At 31.5% G+C, this 9,451-nt stretch overlaps 1 protein-coding gene across 1 annotated transcript in view; it reads right to left on the bottom strand.

The window, feature by feature from the left end:
• Positions 1-1,829: 1,829 nt before the first annotated feature.
• LOC106460714 (voltage-dependent calcium channel subunit alpha-2/delta-3-like) overlaps positions 1,830-9,451 on the bottom strand; it is a 214,017-nt gene continuing 206,395 nt past the window's right edge. Inside the window, exons 34-38 of the mRNA XM_022387493.1 lie at positions 9,101-9,153; positions 8,190-8,248; positions 6,757-6,919; positions 5,492-5,684; positions 1,830-3,467 (exon numbers count right to left, since the gene is read on the bottom strand). Coding sequence (XP_022243201.1) covers positions 3,366-3,467; positions 5,492-5,684; positions 6,757-6,919; positions 8,190-8,248; positions 9,101-9,153 — 570 coding nt within the window. The 3' untranslated portion in view covers positions 1,830-3,365. The remainder of the gene's footprint in view (positions 3,468-5,491; positions 5,685-6,756; positions 6,920-8,189; positions 8,249-9,100; positions 9,154-9,451) is intronic.

A 9,451-nucleotide genomic window follows, 5' to 3' on the forward strand; every position in this document is an offset into this window, starting at 1 on the left:
TTATGGATGTCTTCATTCAGCTACATGTCAAATTATCTGGGATATTATGCTACTAATTCTTCAGGAGTCTTAACAAACATGATTTGTAGAGAATGGGAAAATGAAAAATTCTTAAACTATGCATATTAAAACCAGTAATAAACTTCTCAATTAATTGTAACATTTTTTTTATTACCACTTCTTACGAGTAAAGAAGTTTGGTGGTTTTAACATGCCACTTTAAGAATATGGAGAACATGTACAATAAAAAAAGAATTTACTTATTCACTGAAATACATTTACAATGAACACAGCCTTTTAATCTACTAAGATATCTCCACAGCATCAGCTCAACTATAATAGCCCTTTTTCTTTTATTAATAATGTTAATACATTAAAGAGGAATATTATGAAAGTAGCTGAACATATTGTTCTATTTTTCCAGGATTTACTTTTAGCTTCAAAATAGTCATTTACTACAGTACCTGAAGCTTGAAACAATACATTGTACTATGTTGACATTTTTTTTGTTTTCTATAATTGATCTTGTGCAAATTATTGGTACAAAATTGATATATATATATATTTTAATGATAGTCACTGCCATCTAGTTAGATGAAAGTAAACAATTTTTTTTATTAATTGTAACAGCAGAAAATTGTGCTATGTCTATATTAAAATGTTATACTCACTCTGTAATTATATTATTGTCAATAAAACTGATACAGTTCTCAGCTGCTCATGGTATATCATTTGTTATCTAAAAGCATTTTTGAATTTAATTTTACTTAATTCTTTGTCTTTTAAAACAACAGTGTGAGTAGACTCTGTGGTGGTACAACCAAAACCAACAAGGTCTTTCTTGAAGTTAATATGAATTTTAAAATGTGCAGAAACAGGACAAAAATTAATACATAATATCCTTAGTTGTTTATAGGTGAGTTTCTCCCAAGTGATCATTTTTAAATTAAATGATCATCTCTTGAGGCTTCCAGCAAAAAACATCCTACACCTACCTATAAGCACTCAAACTTTACAGGATATGCTGAATCATGAACAACAGAGGTCTTAACTGTGAAGAATACTGCATGTTATCTCAAGTATTATTCAGTTAGTATCCTAAAATGTGTGTATCCAGGCTCTTTAAATCCCCAGAGCAGACAATGCAGGCTTCTTGTTTGCCCCCATTTGTTTGAAAACTTCTCTAATAATGAAGAAGCTCCTGTAGTTGAACACTGAAAGGGATAACTTAGTAACTTCACAAGCTCATTGTTACTAATGCCAAATATCTCATAAGAATGAAGAAAATGCAGACCAAATCCTTCTCTAAAATGTTGTATTTATATGTATATTAAATGGTAATCCTGACCTACGTATAAACAACTACCACTCTGAATAAAAGCATTACATTAAAAATTTGCTCTCATGTAACAAATTTTCTTAAAGCAGGTGGAACTCACAAAGATACTCTATTAAGCAAACACATAAGATTATTAATTAGTAAACTCTTGTTATTCTAACAGTACATCAAAGAAAGCTTGTTTTCATAAGTTTTACATTCTCTTTCCATTTGTGGTGAAACAAACCAGATATCAACAAAAGCTGTAATTTTCTTACAGCTGTATTAAAATCACAGAAGAAATCTTTGGCATTCAGTATTAGGAAGGAAAAAAAAACTGTTACATAAAAAAGTGTTTTTAAATGAAATTTTTCAAAATTCAGGTGACTAGTTTTAGCAGTTACTGAGGAAATGTTATAAAACCCCACAAAATAAATTTCTAGGCAACTTTAAGTTTTATCTAACAGACTTTTTCACAAATCCTGAGTTAAATGTTTCTTTCAGTTGTTGATTTTTTTTTTCAAAGAAAACATGTCACACCAGTTAAATTGTTTGTGTTGGAATCTACAATATTATCTTATTGATTATACATTAAATTTATCTGCTGAGCTGTCATTAATAAAAATTTCAATTTCTACTGCTTATAGCTTATTTAAAAAAATTAAGTTTTTGCTTCGATCCTAAATAAGATAGGAGAATTAACCTTTACTATATTAATCTCATCATATTTAAAAATTATTTCTTCCTGTGAAAAGAAGTTACATTGCTAAAGCAGCTGGTTTAAGACTTGTAACATCATTTAATCTATAATTAGATGAAATTAATGTAAGAAGGCTTAGGATGCTCATTAAAACAATACTAGATTACATTGCACAAGAAAATAATACTTAGAGACTCAAATTTACATATCTGATAAGTTCTATAATAAAAAAGTTAAGAGAGACATTCACACATAGTTTCAGTTGAAATTACACTAAACTCATAACAATAATATTGTTTAATATACATTCAACAATGCTAATGTTACAAGTATACACAGAGTTATCTAGTTGCTAGTCTCAAATACGACATTATACCAAATTTCCCTGTTACCACACAGTATTCGAGTGTATGGACATAATAACTTTGTTTCTTACAAGGTGTCCTTGCTACTATGGCAATTGAGGTTTGAATAAATTGACTTTATTACTACCAATGTTATAGACCAGAGAAAATTTTCATCTATCTATTACTGAACTGTGTTTATTGTTTAGGAGAGCTCTGCAACCATTAATGTGGACGTCTAGTATGAATGTGTATTACAGGTACTAGTGCACATACAGAGGAGATGAGAATCTATTAAAGAGACTGTTTATTGTGGGATCTTGTTAAAGGAACTCTTGGTATTGTGAAAAGGTTCTCTTTTACAATGGGAATGATAATCTGTAAAATTTTACATCTGGAAAAGGATTTTTTGTTTTCGTGGAGATGAGTATTCATTATCATTACACGATACTCAAGGTTGGGAGTCTGTTGAAGGACCTTCCTATTACAATGAGAGGTATATTAATGCAGTACACCTAATTTACTAATATTTGGTATTAAATTTATACAAATAACATTATAGTTTTGTGCAAAAAAGACCACACAGTTTTATGATACATAGACAACTAATTTGTCCAGGCAGATAACCACACGATATGTAGCAATTTTTACATTGTTGTTCATCACAGTACACCACCACGCTCTTTCTCCGTAATCTGGGAGAAGAGTGTTGACTAACCTTTCCTAAAATTCCATCTTCTGCTACAGCGTTGGTGAGAAATAAGAACAAGTAGGCAACCTTTTATACGAGTCAGATACATATACTGGCAGAATAATTAATTACACAGAACAATTGGGAAACCTGGTTACCTTTTATCAGCACCAACCAATCAGGAACAGCAATATGACTAATTGTACCTGTCCTTTCTTGTTGGCCAGTCAACAGACCTCTCACAATTTACAGTAACTTCAGGTTCGTTCAACAAGAAGGCAACAGTGACTCTTCTCTATGCAAGAGAAATGCTCATAGGGACCATCTCACTAACTGGAAGAGGAGAGCCCCCAGAAGGACAGGAATGGAAGCACAAACTAGAGAGCCTCTCCCACACTGCTTGATTGTTTTCTCCTGGAATACATTGGAGCACATGAGTAAAAAAAAGGGTATGTTTTTTTTATTGCTTAAAAAGAAGGTAAACATGTTTTTTAGAATGAAAAAACTCAATAAAGGTAGAATCATGATTATTTCATATTTTGCTGCAATGCTTTCTGTCTTACACAAAGCTGTCTAATGGTTTCAGGACTGTAAAATTTGCAGTTTTATTAACCTTAAAAATTTTAGCTTTTCAGGATAATTGGTACTGTCATCCCCACAAAATTATTACTGTACATAAATATCACTAAGCACAGTAGTGCGTAGTATGTAGGGATGGGCCAAGAAAAAAAAATGGCTGCCACCTTCAATCTATTACTCTATGATGCTTACAAATAACTGCTAAAGTTGCATTATAGCCTTATTTGAGCATCTGATTGCCATTATCGAATATTTCACAGCTTGTAAGACTCCAAATATCATGGAAAACTGTTGTTAAAGTGGAGAATTGGGAACTAGCTAAAGAGTCAAAGTGTTCATTTTTCTTTTCCCACACTAGCCAAAAAATGTGTGAAGTTTTCACAATGGCTTTAGTATGACAGAAAAGCATTTTAAGAGCACTTGGGAACAGGTTATCACTAAACACAACAGTACTTGGTATAAGCTAAAAAAGAAATTCATAATTTAGCGTAAACAATGTCATCATTACGCCTTGAAGTTAGCTTTCTTACGGAAATTTGGTATTCCTTTAAAACGTACAGGGTGAGACAGGAATTACTAGTCAATAATAGATGAATATTAGGTGACTGTAACATGTAGAACAATGCTTTGTATACTTTATAACTGGTGACTTAAGGGAGCAAACCCCTATATTATGTATGAAGTGAAGAAGTAAAAAAAAAATCAATACACACAGTCACAGAATGTAAAATGATGTAGGGATGACAATGCTAGAAAGAATGCAAACATGAATAAAGGGATGATATAGCATTATTAATCATCACCAGTCATACTCTTGACTTCTTAATGTTGAGGAACCTACAGTAAGGAAAGAAAAACGTATATTTTTTCATTGCACTTGTAGAATGACCTCAGATATTGATATTATACCATACACTTGGCTACAATAGCTGACAAAACTGATATGGTATTATTAATAATCTATTGTAGCCAAGTGTATGGTATAATATCAATATCTGAGGTCATTCTACAAGTGCAATGAAAAAGAAACTGATATGGTATTATTAATAATCTATTGTAGCCAAGTGTATGGTATAATATCAATATCTGAGGTCATTCTACAAGTGCAATGAAAAAACTGATATGGTATTATTAATAATATATTGTAGCCAAGTGTATGGTATAATATCAATATCTGAGGTCATTCTACAAGTGCAATGAAAAAAAAAACTGATATGGTATTATTAATAATATATATTAACATTTAATTATTAAAATAACAGAAATGTTCACTTCACTTATCAACCTACTTCAATGAAATTGTTTAGAACAAGTAAGTATTATGTAGGGATGGCAATTCCAAAAAAGTACAGAAACAAGGTAGGGATGAATACACAAATCCATACCCAAATCCCTACATAAGTAGACAAATTGTTCCAAGAATAACTTTTCTCTACCACTAAATGTTGAATTCCTGTCAGTTGCATGAATTCAGGTTTGAATAAAAGCATTTAAACTGAATAGTGCTTTACAATCTTATAGTGGCTAACAAACATAAACTTGTAAGACTGACTAAGTACTTACTGGCTACTTATGTAGGGATTTTTGTATGGTTTTGTATATTCATCTCTACCTTGTTTCTGTACTTTTTGGCATTGCCATCCCTACATAATATTTAACTTTTGCAAACAATTTTTTATTACTTGTATAGGTGTATTGATACATTTTAACATTTAATACTGAATGGTAGAAGGAAGGGAAAAAATCAGTATCTAATTTGTTTGGGAAGGCACTGAGTGAGCAATCTTACAAAAATCAAGAGAATATATTTTAAGTATACTTTAGTCTTACAAGTGGAAAGAGTAAAATATAGTACTTACTTGAGGATGATAGTTTATACATGAGACTGGTCTCTTGCGGTACATACTGTGTTTCATACGTAAACATCTCAGGGTTTCATTATGTTGTATCTCTTTGGATTCAAGCTTGACTGGAGTGGTTACACATGGACAATCCTTGTACACCACCAACATCACCAAATTGGTGTAGGGAACTTGCTGCACTATGAAGTGCCTGGAATACAAATTCAGAAATGCTCTGTAGTCTCAATTTATGTTGTTTTTTTGTTAATCTTAGTAAAGTAGCATTTATCCTGTACAGTTTTATTGTTAAGATGCATCTAATATATGGTTTAACATAATACTGCAGTCATTCATAGATTCATTTATCCTGTACAGTTTTATTGTTAAGATGCATCTAATATATGGTTTAACATAATACTGCAGTCATTCATAGATTCAGTGTACCTCTTTTTTAAACAAAAAGGGATAAAGCGAGTCATTTTGTGGTATTAACCTGCCTAAAGTTTATGAGGAGCTTTCCACAAATGTTGATGTATGCCAGCTCATTTACTTTGGTAATAAGCAGATTACCCTATTTCGAACACAATAATTGGCATATATCTGGGCTATAAGTTGAAACTACATTTTTAGGTTCAAATCTATCTATTACCATAAGCTTTTAATCAAATCAAACTTCCTACAATGTCATCAGTGGTCATCAAGGGCCTCAAATTCTAGTTATGATCACAAAAGATATACCTAGTTATCCAATGTTAAGCAATGGAAAATGTGGGTGTATATTCCCACATGTCTGTCAAGTTATTTTTGTAATTGACAAGTGACATGCAATTTTTTAAATATCCACTCTCCACACCCTCCAATCGGAAACCCTAGAACCATCCCTGCTTACTGGTATGGATTATTATTAAAATTCAAATTATATACATTATAAAGTATGATATGGTTTTGAAAAACAATACAGAGATGAGGTAAGCAAAGATGATTGTTTTTTATTGTTTAAAACATAAGAAAACTGCTTATACTAAGAATTAGATAAAAATTGAATAATCCAAAGTTTCACATACACACATGCTGCAAATATTATAACAAGTAATCTGGAGGTAGCTCCTTACTATATGATAATTGTTAAAAAAAATACAAAAAATGTTTATAAATTTAACACATGAAATTAATTTTTTACTGTTATCAAGAAAGTACTAAAGACATAAAATAGGATAAGACTTTTCCAAAATAGTTTCTGTAAAAATCAATTAAGATTGGGAACAATAACACAAAAAACTTACTTGTCACAGCCTGAAGAGTGACATCTGGAAAGGCGGCCTTTGATGGGTTCTTCAGCACTTTGTGGCTGCATTTCATAGAGGTCTATTTCTTTATCGCAAGGTCTGGGTCTAGTCCTGTTGGGCAACATGTCAGCCATGCTGAAACTGTATGCATCATAATAATCTGTGAAAATCAATAGAAATCATTAATCTACCTGTGATGAGAAAATATTTACACAGAACATCAATCATCCAAAGTTGTACTATTACAAGCTTCTTGCTTTGTACTGGACTTATTAAGACTTATTAAGCCCATGTATATAAATGCATATGTGTACATGAACTCTGGCAATGGTTCTTTAAATACTGTTGTAGGCTATGGTTTTTATTTAGACATCTCTAGTGTTTTTTGGGCTAGAGAGTGTGTTGATGTTATGTAATGAGTGCATGGATTAATGTGTAAAATTCTCTTGAAAGTTTAGTTAAAAGTGACTTTATTAGTAGGAAACACATGTTAGGCAAAAAACAAATTGTTTGGTCTGCCATTTGGTAGTTGCTGTAAATTCTGATTTTTTTGTCCAGTCATATTTATTAATTTACAGCATATATCCCTGAGACTGTATTCTGTTAACTGATGGTGTGTTGTACAGTGTTCCAACAACTTGGTATTACATGTTTAGTGCTCCACCAATCTGGTGTTATATAGTAATTTCAGTATTAAATTAAAATAATGCAATATGTATTTAATTATTTATAGTATTAGCTAGATTAATATATAACATTAATTTTTTCTGAAAATACTGTTAGCAGCAAGAGTACCCAACAGATGACCTAAGGTAGAGTGGTCATAAAGGCTTTTTGTAGTTTGCCTGCCACTAATGTTATAACTAAGACTGTTTATGAATTGTAATTATTATCGTAAAATTTTAGAAGCTCTTCTGATAGCAGTTTTTACATAGCTATTGTATAGTGTTCTACCAACCTAGTGCTACATGTAGTGTGGTGTTCCACCAATATGTTGTTACACGTTGTGTTGTGTTCCACCAACCTGCTGCTACATGTAATGTGGTGTTCCACCTACCCAGTGTTACATGTTGTGTTGTGTTCCACCAACCCGGTGCTACATGTAGTGTGGTGTTCCACCAACCCGGTGCTACATGTAGTGTGGTGTTCCACCAATATGTTGTTACACGTTGTGTGATGTTCCACCAACCAGGTGTTGCATGTAGTGTGGTGTTCCACCAATCTGTTGTTACACGTTGTGTTGTGTTCCACCTACCCAGTGTTATACATTGTGTGGTGTTCCACCAACCAGGTGTTACATGATGTACAATATCCCTTCAATCTAAACAAAAAGGTTTTTACAAAGAAGCTCAAATATCTCCTGATATTATATAACATCTAAGTAACTTGTGTAAGGTATCCTACAAACTTCTTCTTGTACTTTAACATACCTGATGCTATAGCCCATTCTCCACCCCACCAACTTAGCAAGTTGAACTCCAACATGAACCTAAGATTCAGACAAACATGATTTATTTTTGATCATTTTATGTTGTAAAGAAACTTCAAGTTGAGTTTTAGTTCCATTTATTAACCAAACATCAAAACACCACCATCATAACACTACTCTCTTAACAAGGAATTCATTTAAACATTTACCTAACTTCAACCCTCCAATTACCTACTTGTTCCTGTACTGTTCACTACTTGTGGTGTTTACCTATTGCATTATATTGTAATTTTAATCATTAAGCCACACCCAGCCCATTGATGTAAAGAACTGCCTAAACGATTGAATGACACCACTCATTTTCTAACTAAAATACATACAAGAATCCAACAGTAACTAGTATATTTAATTGTAAAATTCATAGTTCTTTTATTTAAATATTTTTTGTGTGACTCATATGACATTAAAGATCCTCCTACTAATAACAACATCATGGATCCATAAGCAATTTCATGCATATAGTACAGAAAAATATGTTTAAAAAAAGGTAATAGGGTAGAATAAATAAATTACATACTTTCTACTAACTTAAAACTATGTTATTTATTTGCTTTTATGGAGTTTCTAGAATGAAGGAATCCCAATTATGTGCTTAATTAATATATTTTTAAATTTTAACGATTTTTATCAGTTATTAGCACTCCAACAATAACAGTCACTCAACATCATAAAGAATACCCTAGGTGAGAAAGTTATGGATTTACAAGTTACTTTGAAATATCTATTTTCTTGTTATTTCATTATATTAAAGAAGAAATATATTATGTTTTTCCAAATATTTTTCCATTATAAATATTAAAGATAAATATGAATCCAATCAAAGTTTTTGGTGTAATTTTAATTAATACTTACAAGGCAAACTTCCCCCACATCCAAAGAATTGTTGAGTAGAACATTTTGAATGGCTGTGGAAAGTAATATGACTGTAAACAGGAAATACTAACAAGGTAATATTTCAAAGCAGAACATTTTAAACCTTGTTAGTATTTCCTGTTGAAAAAAATCACCTTACTTTCCACATCTATTGAAATATTACCTTGTTAGTATTTCCTGTTGAAAAAAATCACCTTACTTTCCACATCTATTCAAAATGTTCTGCATTGAAATATTATTCAAAATGTTCTGCCCTTGTTAGTATTTCCTGTTGAAAAAAATCACCTTACTTTCCACATCTATTTGAAATATTAGGCAGAACATTTTGAA

Source organism: Limulus polyphemus, unplaced genomic scaffold (genome assembly GCF_000517525.1).
Source record: "Limulus polyphemus unplaced genomic scaffold, Limulus_polyphemus-2.1.2 Scaffold821, whole genome shotgun sequence".
In the NCBI taxonomy this organism is placed as follows: domain Eukaryota; kingdom Metazoa; phylum Arthropoda; class Merostomata; order Xiphosura; family Limulidae; genus Limulus; species Limulus polyphemus.